The 21,774-nt window shown below is 39.7% G+C and overlaps 1 protein-coding gene across 1 annotated transcript in view; it reads left to right on the top strand.

The window, feature by feature from the left end:
* The window catches only part of LOC121864013 (multiple C2 and transmembrane domain-containing protein-like), a 140,374-nt gene extending 119,841 nt beyond the window's left edge, over nucleotides 1-20,533 (top strand). Inside the window, 7 exon segments of the mRNA XM_042362887.1 lie at nucleotides 2,582-2,727; nucleotides 3,173-3,302; nucleotides 3,698-3,790; nucleotides 4,522-4,599; nucleotides 13,069-13,175; nucleotides 14,182-14,389; nucleotides 14,749-20,533. Coding sequence (XP_042218821.1) covers nucleotides 2,582-2,727; nucleotides 3,173-3,302; nucleotides 3,698-3,790; nucleotides 4,522-4,599; nucleotides 13,069-13,175; nucleotides 14,182-14,389; nucleotides 14,749-14,832 — 846 coding nt within the window. The 3' untranslated portion in view covers nucleotides 14,833-20,533.
* The last annotated feature ends 1,241 nt before the right edge of the window (nucleotides 20,534-21,774 follow it).

Raw genomic sequence — 21,774 nt, 5'->3', positions numbered from 1 at the left:
GTTTATTGGGGGGTGTGGTGTGTGTTTGTGTGTGGGGGGTGTGGGTGTGTGTGGTGTTGGTGTGTGTGGGGGTTGGGTGTGTGTGGGGTGTGTGTAGTGTTGGTGTGTGTGGGGGGTGTAGGTGTGTGGTGTTGGTGTGGGGGTTGTAGGTGTGTGTGGTGTTTGTGTGGGGGTGTAGGTGTGTTTAGTGTTGGTGTGTGTGGTGTGGGGTGGTTGCAGGTGTGGTAGGGGTGTGGTGAGTGTGTTTGTGTGTGAGGGGGGTGTAGGTGTGTGTGGTTTGTGTGTGTGAGGGTGTGGGTGTGTGTGAGGGGTGTGGTGTGTGTGCTTTGTGTGGGGAGGGTGTGGGGTGTGTGTGAGGGGGTGTGGGTGTGTGTGCTTTGTGTGGGGTGTAGGTGTGTGTGCTTGTGTGTGTGTGGGGGGTGTGGTGTGTGCTTTGTGTAGGGTGTGGGTGTGTGCTTTGTGTGTGTGGGGTGTAGGTGTGTGTGGGGTGTGTGTGTGTGTGTGGGAGGGTGTGGGGTGTGTGTGGATGTGTGGTGTGTGTGTCTTGGGAGGGTGTGGGTGTGTGTGCTTTGTGTGTGTGAGGGTGTGGGTGTGTGCTTTGTGTGGGGGGTGTGGGTTTGGCATTTTGTGTGTGGGGGTGTGGGTGTGTGGGGGTGTGGTGTGTGTGCTTTGTGTGGGGAGGGTGTGGTGTGTGTGCTTTGTGTGTGTGGGGGGGTGTGGGTGTGTGTTTTGTGTGGGAGGGTGGGTGTGTGTGCTGTGTGTGTGTGAGGGGTGTGGGTGTTGTGTGGGGGTGTGCGTGTGTGCTGGGAGGGTGTGGGGTGTGTGTGGGGGGTGTGGGTGTGTGTGCTGTTGTGGGAGGGTGTAGGTGTGTGTGCTTTGTGTGTGTGGTTAGGTGTGTGTGTGGGGTGGGGTGTGGGTGTGTGTGCTTTGTGTGTGGGGGTGTGGGTGTGTGTGGGGGTTGTGTGTGCTTTTGTGTGGGGTGTGTGTGTGTGGGGGTGTGGGTGTGTGTGCTTTGTGTGGGAGGGTGTGGGTGTGTGTGCTTTGTGTGTGTGGGGGTGTGGGTGTGTGTGCTGTGTGTGGGAGGGTGTGGGTGTGTGCTTTGTGTGTGGGGGTGTGGGTGTGTGTGGGGGGTTGTACGTGTGTGTACTTTGTGTGGGAGGGTGTGGGTGTGTGTGGGGGGTGTAGGTGTGTGCTTTGTGTGTGTGGGGGTGTGGGTGTGTGTGCTGTGGGAGGGTGTGGGTGTGTGGGGTGTAATGTTTGTGTGTGTAGTGTTTGTGTGGGGGATGTGTGTGTGTGTGTGTTTGGGGTGGGTAGGGAGGTGTTTGTGTATGGTGGGATGTGTGGGAGGGGTAAGTGTTTGTATGGGTTGTGTGGGTGTGTGGGAGGTGGGTGTTTGTAATAATAATAATAATATATAATTAACGGTTTATTGAAAAATTCTGCAGCCCGAAGGCTGAAAATATACATTGGATAAATGACTTATTACATACATTGGTGGTTTAAAAAAGCCTTCATTAGAAAGGTAAAGACATACAGTGAACATACAGATTAATGTAGGTGTTGAACAGCAAACCGTGGGTGTAGTAACTCCCTCACAGGTGGTGTTATGAGGGCACATCCGTGTGTGTAGTTCCCTCAGATGGTGTTAAGGGACCTGGCGTGGTGTAGTAATTCCCTCGCAGATGGTGTTCTGAGGGCCTCACGTGGTGTAGTAATTCCCTCACAGATGGTGTTCTGAGGAACTCACGTGGTGTAGTTCCTCAGATGGTGTTGAGGACCTGGCAATTCCCTGCAGATGGTGTTATGAGGGGCCTCACGTGGTGTGTGTTCCCTCTGAATGGTGTTATGAGGAGGGACCTCAATGTGTAGTAATTAATTTGCCAGATGGTGTTATGAGGGGCCTGACGTGGTGTAGTAATTCCCTCACAGATGGTGTTATGAGGGACCTCACGTGGTGTAGTAATTCCCTCACATATGGTGTTATGAGGGACATGTGGTGTAATAATTCCCTCACAGATGGTGTTATATGAGTGAGGTTTGGTCTTAGGCCTTCCTATCGTAGACGGATTAACACATCGCTGGTTGTTGTTGGGTCTCACGGGCCGTTATCACTGGGTACCTGGGACCTCACTGTGTGAAGGTTAACTTGGGTACGACTGTTACTGTTGAGTTGTTCTCACTGACTTAAGCACTGTTCACCACTGTTCACCTCTGTTTAACACTGGTTCTGTTCCTTTCCTAAATGAAATTGTAACTTCTGGCGAGAACTTGTTGATATTCCGGTGGGGAGGAGGGTTCAGGGGAGGGGGTTGGTATGGGCCAACTTAACAGTTGACCTGGCTGCTCCGAGAGGAGCGCCAGGTACGTCTTGACCCTTCGGTGGTCAAGGATGTGTGTGTGTGTGGGGGGGGGGGTAGATGCTTGTGTATGGGTGGTGTGGGGGAGGGGGTGTGTGTGTGTGTGTATCTACCATGTATGTATGTATAAACTAATTGTTGTCTGTGTCTGTCTGTCTGTCTATCTATCAGAAGGTGACAGCTAGGAATGTCGTCATAATTGAATATCTCCTCTTCTTCCCAAGGTACGTGCTGCCGTGAGAACGTTCACCCCAAAGGAAGACAAGTATATGCAGGTGGAGCAAAAGTTCAAACGCCAAGTGTTCATTACGAATGTGAATCGCCTTAAGGCCTGTATCATGGACGTGTATGATATGGGGATGTTTATCAAGTGAGTGTGTTGGGAGCATCAGTTGGGTTAGATTAGGTTAGGGGGAGAAAGATCGGAATAAGACAGAAGGTTAAGGGAGAGAAAGACAGATATAAGATATACTAATTAATTACAATCCTTTGACTATACTGTATTATCACACTGACTGGCCCAAAGTGTCTGTTTTAAGAATTTATTACGTAGTCTGACTATGTTAACATGTTAACTGACCCAGGTACAATCTTTTGACTATACCGTACAGTATTGTCATGTTTAGTGGCCTAAAGTGTCTTCTCTACTAAGTAATTACAATATCTATCTTTATTATGTTAACTTGCCCAAATACAATGTTTTCACTATATACGGTATTATCGTGTTAACGGCCCAAAGTGTCTGTTGGACTTGTATGAATCCATTAAAATCTCTGGTTGTGTATTTTCTCTCACACTTTACATTACTTTTTCAGGTCATGCTTTGAGTGGGAGTATCCAATCAGAAGTACCCTAGCTTTCATTCTGTTTATGGTGGGAACGTATTGCTTTGAGCCCTACATGATTCCCATCATTCTGCTGACCTTGTATCTAAGAAACTACATAGTAAGTCTAGAGTATAATAATTTTTTTTTCAGGATTTCTGTAGACTAAAGTTACTGTTGTTGTTGTGTGTTCTTTGTTTTATGTGTAGAGTGAATTAAGTGGGGTACAGAAACATGTCAACCCTTTGAGTCCTGGATGGTTAAATCATTAGTCTCCAAAGGATTAAATTACTGTCCTCAAAGGATTAAATTATTGTCCTCAAAGGATTAAATTATTATTTTCTTTCAGTAATTATTTATCATTTATTTTATTCCCTTCTTGCTTTTATTTCCTTTATTGTTTAGTTATCATTAATTACTATTTATCATATAATTATTATTAATTATTTCCGAACACTAGGGTAAACAGGCTTGAACAACATGTAAGAAAAGGTACATTATTGTTTACATCCGCAGATACTGTCAATAGTGGGCACCATGATGCACCGAGAGGACGATAATGACTTGTCCGCAGATGAAGACGATGTTGATGATGACGACAAAGACAAGGTACAGTGGATGATCGCACGGCAGACTTGTTTACGTGTGTCTCGGAGCTTTATTGTCTATGTGTGGTCGTTAAGTGATAAGTGGAGAGTTAGATGTGGGTAGTTTTGTGTTGATGTAGAAAGATGTCCTCTCTCTCTCTCTCTCTCTCTCTCTCTCTCTCTCTCTCTCTCTCTCTCTCTCTCTCAATTACTTTAGTCGACACAGTATGACCAGCTGGGATGAAGATTTAGGAGAAGGATACACACACATTACTGCAGAGGAAGAGATTGAAGGAGAAAATGGATTTGAAATAAATAATTCACCAAGGCTAAAAAAAAAAAATCCCTGTGCATAGGAGTGAGTTGCGTACAGAGAATCACACTCTGGACTTTGTGTCAGGACTGTGCTGAGGTTGGAGTATATAAAGCAACTTCCATGACACACTCTGCTAGATGTTATTGAATAAATAGACTGCTATTTATTATACGTACTGTAGAATATGCTGTATGTTATAGATAAGGATAGGACCAACCTTAGAAAGATAGATTAGTAGTTGCAAGATGGGAAAGAATGCTACTGCTTGCTTCATTAATTTTATGTAATTATTTCTCTTGAGAATTTGTGTATTGGATGATATGGCTTTGATGTTGAATGGGATACAAAAATATATTTTTTTTATACTCTTATCGATGCAATCTATAGCACGATTGATGAGTTTCCTTTTTTTCACATTTGCTGGGCTGTAATTCCAGAGTGAGAACCCAGAGGTAAGACAAGGTCAAAAACACATGGCAGATTGTGCATCCCCTACTAACCCCAGAAAACCTAAGGTGACGTATTTAGTCCTCCTAGAGAACATGCTGTCTTGGGGCTTCACATTCTGCTTGATAAAGTTTGGGGTGATTTTTGCTTGTGGTTTTTTTTACAGATGCTTGAGTGGATTTTTTTTTATAGTTGAAGAATAACTAAGGGTTACCCAAGAGAATACCTTGTAGAAGTAACGAGTGGTAAGCTATAATTTGTGTAGTAGAGGACGGATTTTGTTCTCTTGATTATTCTTAACAGATAGTAAAAGATAACAAGCTAATGTTTTTATGTACTGTTCGGTAACCGCTTTACTGGCATGACTCTCTCAAAGTGAATTAGACTTGCATAATAACTTTGAATACATATACTGTTTTATCTTTACAGTACAGTATATATACAGCATGCTCTTCAAATTAGCTGGGATTAGGTTCTCAAAATGGCCGCGAATCGCCAAAGCCGCGAATGACAGTTGCTGACCAGTGGGGGGAGGGGGTGGTGCATTTTTGCTTGTGTACAAAGAAATGTATATTCCCTTTGTGTTTGCCTTTAGGACAATTATTTTGTTTATCTGTATTGTATATATACAGTCAACCCTCGCTTTACGCGGTCCCACATTCCGCGTTTCCACGTTTATGCGGTACCCTGCCGAAACCGGAATGCTCACATTCCGCAGTGCGTGTACCCCTTTACGCGGAGAGCGGCTGGCGAGCCGCGCCATTTTTGGATCCAAGCCTCCCGCCCTCTCCTGCCATCCGCCATGTTGTGTAAGCGGCGCGAGCAGGGTGCGCACAAGGTCGCCCAGTCATCAAAACATTACCGAGTTCTTCACCCGCCACCCACTACAGCCAGCCCAAGTCAGTGATAGTGATAATGATAGTGAGGATATGGACTTATATGGACTTTGAGGGGTTTGACAAAGAGGCCTTGCAAGCCTCTGTGGTGGATAGTGATACAATTGATACAGGTGAGGGCCAATAATCTGCCTTCTGCCTCGGAACCAACCCCCCATCCCCGTGTGCCCAGCCATCTTTTCTACTAATGTAAGTGTTAAAAAACCTAATATTATTGATATTTCTCTTAATTATTAATTGTGTGTGCATACCATCATAAAATTAAGATAATATTTTTACTACAACATAGTTGTGTCGTCAAAAAGTGGAGTTTGGGGGTCGGCCCGGTCTCTATTTCAATTAATCCCATATGTTATGTTGTTCACTTTACGCGTTTCTCACTTTCCGCGGTACCCTGTGGGTTGAATTAACCGCGTAAAGTGTGGGTTGATTGTATGTGTGTGTGTGTGTAGACACACACAAAACATATACAAATAAATAATAATGGAAAAATCCTCTGACAAATAATGTGAAACAAATGTATTAAAAATGTTGAGTCTACCCTCAAGTCCACCGAGTGCTTCATTATAGCATAGCACGGAGTGAACTTGAGGGTAGACTCAACATTTTTAATACATTTGTTTCTAATTATTTATGAGAGGATGGCTCCCTGTCCCGGCCACAAAAATGCCAGCAACTTTAAAATAACCCTTAGACATTCTTGGGTACATCCAAGGTGTCATCCGCAAATAATCGAGGTCTGCGAATTAAAAATCCGCAAAATTGAAGGGCATGCTGTAGTGATAAAATAGACTGACTCCTCCCCCTTTAACACAGAGATAATGCAGAGATTTTTGTATATTAAATAGTTCCTTCATCATGTACTGTACAGTCATCCACAAAAGTTCTGTCAACTTTCCTGCTATTTCACGAACCCCAAGATTCAGACTATTGATCCTGAAGCGGTAGACGATGATGCATTACATTATTCTGTCCATAAATGCTTCAGATTCCAGAGTCTGAAGCTTGGGGTTTGTGATTCAGGAGGAGAGGCAACAGGACTTTTGTGGGTGACTGTACAGTATAAGTATGTCATTCTTCATGTCTAGCTGATCTTAGCTGATTTATTACGACAACAATTGATGAAGGTGGAAAACCAATTGATTTTATATTATGTTCAAATGAACATTAATGGTAGGCCAATGTGTTCTAATTTCACTTGATAAAACTTTCTTGTTCACTGTCTCTTGAACTTGCTGTATATCCCGGCCCATAAGACGCTTCAGTCATTATAACACACTAATATAAATAAGGTTATTTTGGGGAAAAAATATTTTGAAAGCTTAACAGAATTACAATACAGTATGTGGCTTTATACAGCTACAGGTATCACTCATTTAGTGTTAATTCACTTAATGTTAGTTCAGGTTGGCGATAAAAATATTTTTGACAACCTTTCTCATTTAGCATTAGGTCAAAATTCTGTTTAGCAATAGCTTGACTCACTGAGAAGGGGGAAAAACTGGGGATGAGGTGACCTGTACGAAGGCATGTTGTCATTGCTACATGTAATGAAACTATAGAAGTTGTAAAAAAATCATTATAATATTCTAATTTGGCTTAAAAGTAAAGAAAATAAAATATAAAACTATAAAATAAGAAAAGTGAAGAGCAAGGGTGTGTATGTGTGTGTGGAGGCAGTGGGCTGTAACTTTGTCGTTGACTCGCCACCCAGCCATGCTCTCCCTCCTAATGTTACATCGCTGCATATACACAGTGCAGCGCGGCAGCAGCCATACACATCTACGAGTCTGCTGGGTGACTGCTCGGCTGAACTGTTCTGCATTGTCCAAAGGATGGTTTGAGTGTGGATGGAGCTATTTTTTGTACAGTACATAAAATATGTACTACAGGTATTATGTTTTATGATATGCCATATATCAATTTTATTGTTTATCATGGCGATTATGGTAGTTGGTCCACCTACCCATAGGTGGCGTTGGTTTACTGGAACAAGTGGCGGCCGAGCAGTAAGCAGGATAATATTCCATAAGTTAGGAGTTATGACATGTTAATATTTATAGGCTAATCATTATACCATTCTAAGTCTATAATTAGTTCCCCGTTATCAAAGCATAATATAAGATTGTGTAATATTTCTGGGTCATTTGGGGCTATACCTGACACCTCTGGAGTTTGTGTTTGGAATCGAATGTTTAACCTTGTGGACATTTTGTAAGGAAAAAAGTGTCTTGTGGGCTGGGCAATAAGGTATATACAGAACAAAGTTTTTCATGAAATCCTTATATTGCAGAGAAAAACATGAAGAATGATTAATTATGGATTATATAACTATACTGTATAAGGATTATATAAAGGTTTTTCATAATTATTATATACCTGTACCAATTTCCTTAATAAAATGTAACATGTTAAACCAATCACGTAATGCAATATTACACACACACACACACACACACACATTGTCTGTTATGTACCTGTATGGGAATTTAGTGATTTATTAAAGGAAGGTTGATGTTATGGCAGGTTTCTTCCTCTTCTTCCCTGCCTCTACCATGTTAGGTCTCCTATTTCTTCTACTTTTTCTTCATTGTTTTCTTCCTCCTCACCCTTCCTTCCTTGGACAATGACTTTATTAACACAGTTACTTAATTTTATTTACTCTATTTATACACATTTCTTACCTACTTACACACTTACTTACCTATACACTTGCTTTACTTACTTACACATTTACTTATCCTCAAAGCCAATTAACAGCTCAATAGCCAGTCTGATCTCTGTCACACACTTAACAAAGACTGGATAGAGAACAGACCGGCCAACCGACCGACCGACTGACTGACTAGTTAATAAGCTGACAACTAGTTTATGTAAGAAAATTTAGTTAAAGGTATTTACATGTTAACTTTTACTTTTATTCTCTTCACCACTGATCAGCTCGTTAGCCGCTTGGGCGATCGGTCACGTCTTTGTTACGCACTGTTGGCAAGTACTGGGCATGCACCGGCTCCTGAATGTACCTGAACCTGCTCCAGTGTTAGTCTTGTCTTGAAAGAGCTCACACTCGGTGCCGTCATAACACTTTCTGGTAGGTTGTTCCAAGAGTTCACAACTCTCACTCCGAAAAAGTTTGCCCTCACAGTTTTTTGGACTTGCAGTTTCTTCAATATTGAGCTGTGACCCCTTGTGGGGTGAGCGTCCTCCAGTTCCAAGTAAGGACACTCAACTGAGTAGTGCCCCTTGAGATGCTTATACACCTCAACTAGGTCCCCCCTTGCCCGTCTGTAGTATAAACTAGGCAAGTACAGGCGCTCCAATCTCTCAGGGTAGCCGAGGTGCCGAAGGGCTGGCACCAGTCTTGGTGGCCCTCCTTTGAACATTTTCAACCAACTGATAGTCCCTAGCATATCTCGGGGACCAGATGGGGTGACAGTACCCCAGATGGGGAAGCACTTCACTCTTGAAGATCGTTACGAGAGACGGACCGTCTAGATATCTGAACGACCTTCTAATATGTCCCAATAATTTATTTGCCTGATTTACCTTCTTCTCGCAATGGCCCGAAAACTTCAGCTCATTGTCAACATACACACCTAGGTCCTTCTCACATTCAGTCTCAAATAGTGCAGTTTTTTCATCCCGTTGGGACATATGATACGCCGCCTTACCGTTGGTACGCCCCAGGTGCATCCTCTTACACTTCGTGGCATTGAATCTCGGCAGCCATTTCTTCGACCATTCTTGGAGCCCACAGAGGTCCTTCTGCAGCTCTTCACATTCACCTTGGTTCTTGATTTCCTGAAATAACTTGGCGTCATCGGCAAACATTTGTGTGGAGGAGTGTACAACGTCAGGCCTGTCATTTGGTTTATAGAAAAATTCATATATGGAAGATGGGAATGGAGTGTGAACTTTTGTTTGGAGATGGGATCAATTAGGTGATTGTTTGAAGTGGGACTAAATAGTTTAGGTTGATTGGAGTGGGATAATGTGGTTAGATAAGGGAAGGGAATGGAGTGGGGGTATGAGATATTAGTTCATACTCAGGATAGGATGGAGAAAGGAAACTCACAATGTGCTCACTGTATACATATTGTATTGGATGTACAATGCAGCTTGTTGCTGGGTAGGTAGCATGGTAATAAGCGTTGAGCAGAGAGAGCTGGGTGGTGAGGGTGCCCAGAGGAGGGACACGCGGCTTGAGGGACGCCAAGGTCGCTGGCGGTCGTCACTCCACGAACCGGTGAGCCTGACCAGCATACTGTAATATGTAAAGTACTTGAGAGTATTATCAGAGATGCCGCATTGGAACATCTAATACGAAACAACCTTGTAAAAGATTGCCAACACGGTTTTATGCCGGGGCGCTCCTGCTTAACACAATTGTTCAAGGTATTGGATATTTGGACCCATATTCTGGAACGGGGTGGTAATATCGACAATATTTACCTAGATTTTGCCAAGGCTTTCGACAGTGTACCCCATGAAAGGCTGAAAATCAAACTGGATGGGTACGGAATTCGGGGAAATGTCCTAGCGTGGATAGAAGACTTTCTACATGACCGCAAGCAGTGTGTGGTGATTAATGGTACGAAATCGTTATCTGTACCTGTCACAAGTGGGGTACCACAGGGCAGTGTATTGGACCTGCTGTTGTTTGTTTGTTTGTTTCATAAATGACATGCCTGAGGTTGTACACTCCTCCATACAAATGTTTGCCGATGACGCCAAGTTATTTTGGGAAATTAAGAACCAAGCGGACTGTGAAGAGCTGCAGAAGGACCTCTGTGGGCTCCAGGAATGGTCGAAGAAATGGCTGCTGAGATTCAATGTCACGAAGTGTAAGAGGATGCACCTGGGGCATACCAACGGTAAGGAGGCGTATCATATGTCCCAACGGGATGAAGAAACTGCGCTCGTTGAGACTGTGTGAGAAGGACCTAGGTGTGTATGTTGACAATGAGCTGAAGCTCTCGGGCCATTGTGAGAAAAAGGTAAATCGGGCAAAAAATTATTGGGTCTTATAAGAAGGTCGTTCAGATATCTAGACAGTCCGTCCCTCGTAACGATCTTCAGGAGTGAAGTGCTTCCCCATCTGGAGTACTGTCACCCCATCTGGTCCCTGAGATATGCTAGGGACTGTCAGTTGGTTGAAAATGTTCAAAGGAGGGCCACCAGACTGGTGCCTGCACTTCGGCACCTCAGCTACCCTGAGAGATTGGAGCGCCTGAACTTGCCTAGCTTATACTACAGACGGGCAAGGGGGGACCTAGTTGAGGTGTATAAGCATCTCAGGGGGCACTACTCAGTTGAGTGTCCTTACTTGGAGCTGGCGGATGCTCGCCCCACAAGGGGTCACAGCTCAAGATTGAAGAAGCTGCAAGTCCAGAAAACCGTGAGGGCAAACTTTTTTGGAGTGAGGGTTGTAAACTCTTGGAACAATCTACCAAAGAGTGTTGTGACGGCACCGAGTGTGAGCTCTTTCAAGACAAGACTTGACCAACACCGGATCGGGTTCAGGTACATTCAGGAGCCAGTGCATGCCCAGTATTTGCCAACAGTGCGTGACAGAGACGTGACCAATCACCCGGGCGGCTAACGAGCCGATCTTTTGGTGAAGAAGATAAATGAAAAGGAAAAGTAATCAGAGACGTGACCGATCGCCCAAGCGACTAACAAGCCGATCAGTGGCGAAGAGGATAAAAGTAAAAGTAATGTTTGGAGTGGGATCAAATAGGTAATTGTTTGAAGTGGGATTAAATAGTTTAGAATGATTGGAGTTAGATACTAATGTGGTTAGATTAGTAACAAGTGTAAAGTTTGTATGTACATAAGAGTATCATTATAGTTAAGATTAGGCACCCCAATTTATTTCATTTGATGATTAGACATTTTGATGCTACCTGGAGGATTGTTAGGTAATTATTGTTCAATTTCTCGTGATGATTAGTTGCCCTCGCACTAACCTAATCTAAACCCTCTAGGTACTGTTAGAGTGTTTAATCATCAGGTGAAATAAACTGGGGTGCCCAATCTTCATGTGGTGTAGAATTGTAGTGAAGATGCGAGTGTATTATAGGAGATGAAATGCATAGAAAGAGGAGGATTTTTTGAGAATTAAATGTTTGCAAGGTATCCTTCCATATTATTAGTCCTCTTCAATAACACTGTGTTATATTAAGTGATTTTTAGTAGTTTTTAGGTTGTTGATACTGAATTCAAGTGAAAGTTAATAGGTGTTTTTGGGTGTTAATACTGAACTATAGTGAACTTTAACAAGTTTGGGTTGATTTTGTTTAAATTTGATCCAGGGAGGATTAATTTTTTTTGTGAATTTTGCCAAGAATTGTTAATTTTTTTTATTTATATTTTTACAGATTGGGTTGATTTTTTTTATCTTTACCAAGATTGGGTTGATTTTTTTATGAATTTGATTGAGTGTTGGTTGATATTGGTGAATTTTAGTCTGCCTTAGCTTCTCGCAATTTTTGTGTTGTGAGAATTTGCCACAGAGCTTTTATTGATGGAAGACAGTAAGAGAAAAAAGTGTCGTGCCATGAGAATGATAAATAAACAAAAGAAGTAGGTCTAAAATGTCTGCCTTGAGGATGATATAAACACAAAAGGAATGGGTCTATGACGGTAGATATCATTTCTTGAGATAGTTGACAGCAAGTTGAACCATTTATGGCTGGAGGTGAACATTTCTAATAGACATTGGCTGTGTAGTACTGTACATTGCTTTCCAAAACACTGTCTCACACACAAGTATACTGATGACGTATACAGTCGACCCTCTCTAATTCGGACCCCTTTAATCCGGATTTCTGATAATTCGGACGAAATCTGAACTAAGCGAGGGACTGTCCATATCAAATTTCTGGTTCTGGGATTGTCCGATAGATGGCGCGCGCCAGACCGCCAGTCATTGTTGACTTAGCGCCATATTCGAGTATCAGTGTTGTGTTGCCCTGCAATTTTCGTTGATATTTCAGTGATTAGGCATCTTTCAGCTTTGTATTTTACATCATGTCTTCAAGAGGGAGTACCTCTAATATGCCAAAGAGGAAGTATGTGACCCTCTCTGTGAACCAGAAACTGGAACTTATATGGAAGTTAGAGGCTGGTGCCTCGGTGGCTAGAGTTTGTGACGAGTATGGCGTTAAAAAGCAAACAGTTTCGGACATATGCAAGGCTAAGGACAAACTCACTGCATTTTTTTTTAAATATAATGCAATATTATGCAATATTAACCCCTAAATCGGTTAATTCGGACAGTCGGCTAAAACGGACACCCTTCCCCCCTCTATTAGTCCGAATTAACGAGGGTCAACTGTACTGTATCTTCTGTTAAAAGACGAGCACCTACAGCACTTTCATTATCATCATCAACGTTTTTACAGCCATTTTCCACGCTTGCGTTTTAAAACTCCTTCCTCAAACTCTTCACACTCCCCTCACCGCTTCCATGGAGTGTTTTTTAATTGAGTATATCACACTTGCACTGCCTTCCACACCACAGCCAATTATCATGAGTACCTGGTAACCTATGAAATAAAAGTTGTCAAATTCTAAAACATTTTAAAGTTATTGGCTAAAAGGAAGGAATGTTTGTTTTTATGTTATTTTTATTTTCAGGAGGAGAAGAAAACATTGAAGGAGCGGCTACAAGTTATACAGGAGGTGACGGCGACTGTCCAGAACGCGATAGGCTTCATAGCGTCCATCTGTGAGAGTTGTAAAAAGTAAGTTTCTCTCTCTCTCTCTCTCTCTCTCTCTCTCTCTCTCTCTCTCTCTCTCTCTCTTAATTTTCTATTGCTTTGCTTTCTCTTACTCTCTCCCTATTCTTTCTTTTCTTTTTCTCTTCCTCACTTTCTTTACTCTTTGTTCATCATATTTTTTTATCTTGTACGCTATTTGTTATTTTGTGTCAGAAGTTTGTGTTCCGATGTTCTTTTGTTTCCTTAGTATTAATAAGTAGAAGTACAGTACTGTATTGAAGTGAGAAGGTGATGGTTCTACTACACATGGTTAGGCCTTTGTTATTGCCTTGTACTTTATTATTGTTTGTCAGTGTGGATAGACTGTCTAGTTGATTTATTGACATCCATCCTCGTTCAAAATTTCCAAACTCGTGAATATATACAACCCTAGTATTTTTCACCTGATGATTAAACCCCCTATTATGCTAACCTAAGGCCCCCCGACCTCCCATTCCACGTTAGGGTGTTAAAACACATAAGGGGAAATAAATAAGGATTCTTCGTCTGAAAACCCTAACCAAACTGTGGTAAATAAAACACTTGGTTGCTACAGCCAAGCTTTTCTTGACTCATTTCACTACATGTCTGAAATAACACAAAAGCAAATGTTGTAACAATTCAAAGAGGAAACAACAATGAACATAATATAACATGGTGGTTTATCCTAATAATGAAATAAACTAAAATGATACTTACAGACAAGAACAAAATAATATTACAGAATTTTCCTTAGTGATTTTTTAAAAATATCGCACTAACCTTACCTAAAATCCCCCACACAATAGTGTTAAGGTGTTGAGGCATAAGGTGAAAGATGTGGGGGTCCTTATTTTTATGAGATTTGAAACACCTGATAAGAGTCCATGAACTTAATCAATACAGCTTAGGTAGATTGATGCTCGGGTAGATTGATATTCTTATACCAAACAGAATCTTTCTAGACCTTATACTGTACAGTAATTAATTTATTTCCGACTCCCTCACACAGCACCTTCAACTTCTCGGTGCCGTTCCTTTCATGGCTGTTGATACTGGTGTTGATGGTGGGGACAGTGATTCTGTACTACATCCCCATCCGTTACCTGGTGATGATGTGGGGCATCAACAAGTTCTCACGCAAGTTGGTGCGCCCGCACTCCGTAATTAACAACGAAATATTAGACTTCCTATCTAGAGTACCGGATGATGAAATATTGGTAAGAGTATCTTTTCGTTCAGTTTTGTTAAGAATTACAGGTTATTTTGTAACGAGTCCTGAATAATCCTTTATTGTACTCCGTTATAGTATTATACAGTATAAAAAAATTTTTCCTAGTTTGCAGTTTATAATTTTGAGTTTGTAATGAGTTTGTTGTTCGTATCATCAATGCTTTATGTAACTTAAGACACCTGGCATAAGGTAATTCTTTTACTTTTTACTTTTATCCTCTTCACCACTGATTGGCTCGTTAGCCACTTGGGCTAAAATGTGTTTTGTGCTGCAATAATCAGTTAGTTTATGTCAAGTTAGTATTAATAATTTAAGACTTCCATTTGTCTCTTTTCCAACTTCCAGCGTGACTGTCGTGAATTACGTCCGATCGCTCAGTCCCACCACGACGATAAAAGAAGAGAGCATCGGAAAAAGAAGATGAATTAATGCCCTGTATCAGGGACGGCTATGTTACGGTTTCATTATTCTTCCCTCTACCCCCCCCTCCCCCCCGGGTGCCTCATATAGCGATGAATTAGGATAAATATTTACAGGTAACGGGGAGTAAGGTACCCCACGTTGATGGACTTCTTTTGACACATGAGAAACAAGACTGAAATCAAGGAAGAGGAAAGACTTAAGCCAGTTATGTGGCTCTTATGTTATTCACGATAATTAGTACATAGTTTATTCTTCTGGAAGCTGTACCTCATTTGCCTGGGGACAAATATCACGTGAACTACTATAGATAACTGGGTAGATAGAAAACTGAAGTCCTTGTTAAAAAAAAAAAAACTTTCATCAAGTCTTGTAATAGATTAAAGTCTTCATAATAGAGAAGTTATCTTAGGAGATGCTAGTTAGTCAACATAATATATATAAAGATGAAAAGATTCCAGGGTCAGACTATTCCATGATTTACTGCCAGATCTGCTGGAATCTTGAGAGTTTAATCTTTTCTGGGTTTAAACTACGATGTACAAGAATATTAAAAAATAAAAAAGTAGAATCCCAGCACTGGTGGATTCTATTTTCAGCAGCATGATAGGAATCCAAACTTTTATGCATTTGTATGATTGTATTTACTTGTTGTTGTTGTTGTTATTGACAGTCTTTCATATGTCTTTGTATTGCCATTTTCGTAACAGTTTTATAGGAGTTGATTTGACGTACGGCGATGATACGAATGAATGTTTGAAATAATGAAATTGACTATTAGTGAATTTCTCTCAACTCTGGTTAACTGCATATTAAGTGAGTCTTTATAATTTAGTCATCCATCAGTCAGATCACCACCACTTTAAACATGGGATGCTTCAGTGTTGGTGCATTTAAAACAAAACACAAAGCTTTATCTGTAGATTGTGAGGAACCCATATCAATGCCTCTATAATGATTGTTAATGTTATTCATTATCATTTAACATGTGGGGCATCGTATTCTAACATAAAGCGTTATTCAGACAATTATCATATCCTCTCCTGTACATGAACCAACAATCAAATGAGCTTCAGTAATGCATGGTGTCAGAATATGTTACCCCAGTGTATTAAGATGTACTATAGCCAAGTTTGTCAAGTACAGTATTGGATGGTGGTGGTGCAGTGTAGTGTAGTGTAAAGATAGCATTTCTTTTTCTTTATTAAATTTCAGATTATTTCCATACTATACACTACATCAACAATATATATATAAGGCGAGAGATATTCCCCAGCGCCAGGATGGTAGAGTTTGTAGCTATCGGGTGGTAAACAAAAGTTTATCTTGGGTAGTCGAAATTGCTGCAATTAGTGCCAAATCTAAATTGGGAAATCGCTAACAAAGTTTATATATACGTATATATATTTGCACAAATTGGGACTGAAATATATACATAACAGTTCCTTCAACAAATACAAAATGTGTATTGTTTGATATACAAAACATAAATTAAATAGTTATATACAGCAGTTAAATTAAGAGTTCAAGGTTGTTGTGATTCTCAGGTGGTTGTCTGACACATTCCCGGGAAGTTGATCGCTCTTCCTCGGACTGTGACCACGAACTAGATGAATTTAACCCATAGGAGCAACCTTAATTAATGTCAGTATTCATGTTTTGAGGATGTATTTCTGACTGGTGTTTATACAGTACCTGTAGTTTGAAGCTTCATGTCTAAAGTTTTATATTATTATCAGTGTCGAAATACAATGTCTGAGATTTTTTAGACTGGTTTGGGATACCTATCTATGTCACCCAGGTTCATACAAAGTTTATATAAATTCAGTGTAGAAGTTTATGGGGGGAGGGAGAGGAATATTGGTTGCCTACTTGAGGTCTGGGTAGTCCTTCTAAACCCTGGCCGTAAATTTTCTGGATTACCTGTAGCAAGAGTGATCAAATATCTGGCTGACATAATGATAGAACTTGAAATTTAATAAGTTACATACACAATATGAAGTGTATTTTCTACCCAAACATGAATACTGATGTTAAATGAGCATCTTCTGGTGGGTTTGGTTTATTTTATTCATATTCACATTTGAGGAGGACCCCAAGTTGATATACCTTCTTCTTAGATGTACTGACTTGTCTCACACCTGCCGGAGCTCTTCACATTATTAATTGGATGGGTGACGTAGCATAATATATTTTCGAGGTTGTTGCTGTACAATTTCTTCAGTCATAATATTGAATAGTTCTTTGGTTGGCAGATCTTGTATAAATTTCATGGTTTTGTATACAAGATTCCCTTCATTTTTAAGGGAATCTTTGATAAAAAATAATAGTCGTGTTTGTCCACTACAAGCTTGTCAACTGTTATCTTCTCTATAAAGGATTTTTGACACTGACAATGGACCACTGTCAGTACATGAATTTCCCCCACTACTATACCAGAGAGGCTGATGCACAAGTTAACCTCAGTTCTCCTGGACACTACAGGTATCATCAGATATATATTGTATATATATTTTAAACTGCTTTATACAAGCACAAGTGATAGATCTGAATGGTAACTGCTAATGACCCCACATATAATCAGTTTTATCATAACTGTAAAAGCTGTATCTAGTCACTGTCTAGTATTATTTCTGTAAAGCCACTGAAACTTTGCATCGTCAACAGTTGGATTAATTAAGAGGTGACACACGATGTACCACTTTTGACCATTGAATTTTTATAAATTTTTAAAATTGTGGTCTGTAATAATAGTTGTAAAGGCAACAGAGTTGATAATCATATCTTGAGTCACTTAGGTAAGGAAACCTTATTTTGTTTGTTATTCTGGTGATGGTGGTTGATTACTAGTGTGTTGTAGCATTTTTTATATCGAATGTGTATGATTAAATATTTACCTGTGATATGCAAGGTTGTTAGGGCATCATGTACTTTACTTTAATTCTTCTTTTCCTTAATTGCTTTATCTCTCTCTTGGAATTCATGAGATAGTGAAACATCCAAGAAGATTATTGGATAACTGATATAGTGTTCATAGGAAAAGGCAGTCATTGGTTAAATTAATAGGGTTTGTTATTAAGGTTCAGGATAAAAATATATATTGGTTGTGTTGATATAGTGTACCTAAATTAATAATTCCATTCGGTTGTTGAGGATTATCACTGGACTCCATAACCCATGAGATTTGGATTAATTCATGATCCAGGAAGTGGTTGGGCTACAGTAGTTCAGTCACTCCCTACTGTTCCTCTCTCTCATCACTTGACCTCTTTTTACCAGGTCAATACTCACACAGTATCCCTTTTTCTGTTAATTAAAACGTTTGGAATCATGATTTAAAACAAGAAGACCTGATGTTAGTTACAAAGCATAAAATTCTCAAAAATGAATACCCTGTATTGTACATTGTATAAGGTGCCAGAAAAATACTGAAGTGACATTACACTTTTTATTCACTATTGTGCATAACTTTACAAAAACTACACCAATGTTTCAGGTATTTTTTTTAGTTCTTTTGATATTCCATAATGGCAACAACTTAAAGCTAATATTTGTCTTGTCATATGAGACTCCATTTTGACGTGAATTACCGGTAATTTCAATTAACACTGACATTTTCATGGCATTTTATAGCAGTTACCATAAGTATTACATTTGTTGAAGCTTCTGTTGTAAAATGATCTACAAATTCTGCCTCAAACCACTGCTGAAGATTGTCCATTGTTGCAGCCAGCTGTGTTTAGCGACCACTCACACTGTTACTCACCTGAAACACACAATATAAACTTCACTTCAGTTTTATCTGGTCCACTTTGTATCCAGGGAAATAACTTGTAATCCTTTACCTATACAAATATGGCATGATATTTATTATTAAACAGTATATATAAAGTATATGGTATACTGTATTCTTTTTTTACATTTTTGGAGTGCTAGACTTAAAGGTTTCTCATATAAATCTAGTGGTAACTTTTATCATATGAAGACAGATTATAATAACTTACTGTTATAGCTATACTGCCCAAGTGAGAACTTGTAAACTAAAAAAAAAAATATGTATTAATAAAACAAATACTACTCATATAATTAAAGTGGATTGTCAACAAGTATACACAAAACTTTCTCCAGTTAGTTCCAAAAAATATTAGAATTAACGTAATTCTCCTCTTATGAAGAATTAGATAAACTATGGTTTCGAAAAGTGGCTCTCTCTCTCTCTCTCTCTCTCTCTCTCTCTCTCTCTCTCTCTCTCTGGGAATCCAATTACTACTTCACTTCTTCCCATTACCAAATAGTCATTCCCAGTTCTTCTTCATCTACATTATAGGAAGTATCCAAGGGTTGGTAATGAATTGGTATATTTATGTATTTATTGAACAAACTGTTAACACTTGCAGCAAATTCTGATGTTGAATATTTTTTTTTTAGAGTATAATTTGTTAAGTGGTGATGGACGGGGTGTTGAAAAGAGATGTAATTGTTTTGTATTTGGGATACCAGAACTTTCACTGTGGCTAGAACATTCAGTAATTGTTTAATTTTTATATAAACCAGGATATCAAATTTTTGTAGTGTTATTTATGTATTGACACTACTGTATATCATACAGTGCTCTCGGGCTGTAGTGTGAAAAATAGTGTAAAATTTATAGTTAATTCGTTATGGATTATGTGGCATTAATTTGGTAAGTTTCAGGATTGATGGTCAGTTATTAGTTGTATTTCCACTTCATGTTTGGAGGTGTGAGATACAATACTGTATTATAAGTCTTATTGATCCAGTCATTATTAAACTAGTCTACTGGTAAAGTAATAGTGGAAATATAGGCTATACTTAATACAGTATTATTAAACGTGGAAAATATTATTTAATGTTGAATCATTGTACTGTACATTATATTTAACTAATTTAGCATAGTGACTCTTACTTTGAATCTCTTAATAATTATCCTATTAGAGAAGCAGAACTGTATGCATCCTATTTATCATACAGAATTGTTACTCGGTGAAAAGTTTATCTACAAGTTTGAAGATCGTGAAAAAGGAGGAAGACCTTATTTTTATAATGTTATAAATATAGATACCTACTTGTACATTAAAATTATCATACAGGTTACCATTGGCTCATTATGTATAGTTGTGAACAAGTCCTGTCGCATTCTATGCTGCACTGAACCTTGAGATACAGACTCATGACTCCGAAGCATTTATGAGCAGGATAAATGAATCTGTGTCTACTGCTTCTGTTTCATGAGTCTGAATCTCGAGGTTCGTGGAGCAGCAGGAGATACGACGAGACTTCACCATAGTAGTAAATTCAACCCAGAATAACTCGAGGAAGCTGTTTAATGTTATCTCCCTATAATATACAATATTGAAATGTCCACCTTTTAGTTGTAACACACTGTCCGGAGATAAAGCAACTTGTACTCCGATATGACAGAAGATGCGCTTAAATAACACATAAAATTTGATATCCTGTCCATTTTGTAGGCGAGAGCACGTCCTAGAGTCCGCTAATACGCCACCCTGGAGACCCCCTTCCTCCTATGCATGTCCTCCTCCAATGTGTTGTCCTCACTCCATCCATGCGGTGATATAATTCTTATTTGTTTGTAAACACCGCTGCCATTTGGTGCCACTGATAATAAACATTGTTTCATGTTCTCTTTGATTATCTTATACTTTAAATAAATATCTTTTCTAGCAAATATCTTGTTTCTCTTTTGAAATCCTTCCATCATCAATAATTTCAAAGAGTAAAGAGTAGTGAAGTGTTGGTATACTTGGATGAGTTAGGAAATTAATTTATATATATCTGGGGATTATGAAAATTTAGTGATATTGTTTGGGTATTTTAGAGGTTGTAGCTAAAAACTTATTGGTGATAAGTGTGAACACGAGTTTGTGGAGATGGAGCTTGGCACCCTTAACGTTGTTATATATGTGTATGGTTATATGCTGCGTTTATTGATTATACAGTATATACATTATATAATATGTTACTTCTTTCCAAAGTTAGAATGTGTTTAGGCCTGTGTTTTTACGAATGTGTTAAGCACGTGGTATGACAACAACGACAATAAACCACCTGAATAAGAGTCAGCATGTGGCTTCTCATTCTCCCATTAAATCAAGTAAGATACTACACTGACAACGAGGATGAGATTTACAAAGTGTTGAAGTCCTTGAAGAGAGGATAGTGACCACTGAAGGGAAGGCTACTCTGAACCTGGAGAATTTAAGTGAAGAGAGCAACCATGGCTGGCATCAGTGGATACATCGGACGAGTGGGGGAGTATGATCCAGACAAGGAGAACTTCACATCATTTTGTGAGAGAATGGACTTCTTCCTGGCAAATGAATTAATGGACGACGGTGGTGATGCTCAGAAGAAGAAGGCCCTTGAAGAAAAAAGGAAAGCAATCATTTTGACAGAGGTAGGAGCTGATGTTTCTTCTACTCTGGTCAATCTGCTTGCTCCAGACAAACCCAAAGACTCCTCACTGATTCAAATTACCAAGATTCTGAAGCAACATTTTGATCCTGCTCCACTTGAGATTGCTGAAAGTTACAAATTTGGCACAAGAGATAGAGGGAAAGATGAATCGGTTAGTGATTATATAGTAGCTTTGAAGAAGTTATCCATTCACTGTAACTTTGGACAGTTCTTGAACCAAGCTCTGAGAGACAGGTTTGTGATAGGTCTGAATTATGATAAAATACAGAATAAGTTGATGAACACCACTAACTTAACTTTTGAAAAAGCATGTCAGATAGCTACAAGCATGGAATTAGCAGAGAAAAACACCAGAGAATTTGTTCCCAATACCGGTAGTGACACAGTTGGCAGTAGTGGCTCCGTGTGTAAAGTAACTAGTTAAAAGGAAGAACTATGCCACAAAACAAGGAACACATGCTGATTTAAAATGTAAGAGATGCCTCGGGAAAC

This window comes from Homarus americanus, unplaced genomic scaffold (genome assembly GCF_018991925.1).
Source record: "Homarus americanus isolate GMGI-L3 unplaced genomic scaffold, GMGI_Hamer_2.0 scaffold13642, whole genome shotgun sequence".
Lineage (NCBI taxonomy): Eukaryota > Metazoa > Arthropoda > Malacostraca > Decapoda > Nephropidae > Homarus > Homarus americanus.
Note: the sequence above shows the minus strand (reverse complement) of the source record. Positions and strands in the feature narration are given on the sequence as shown.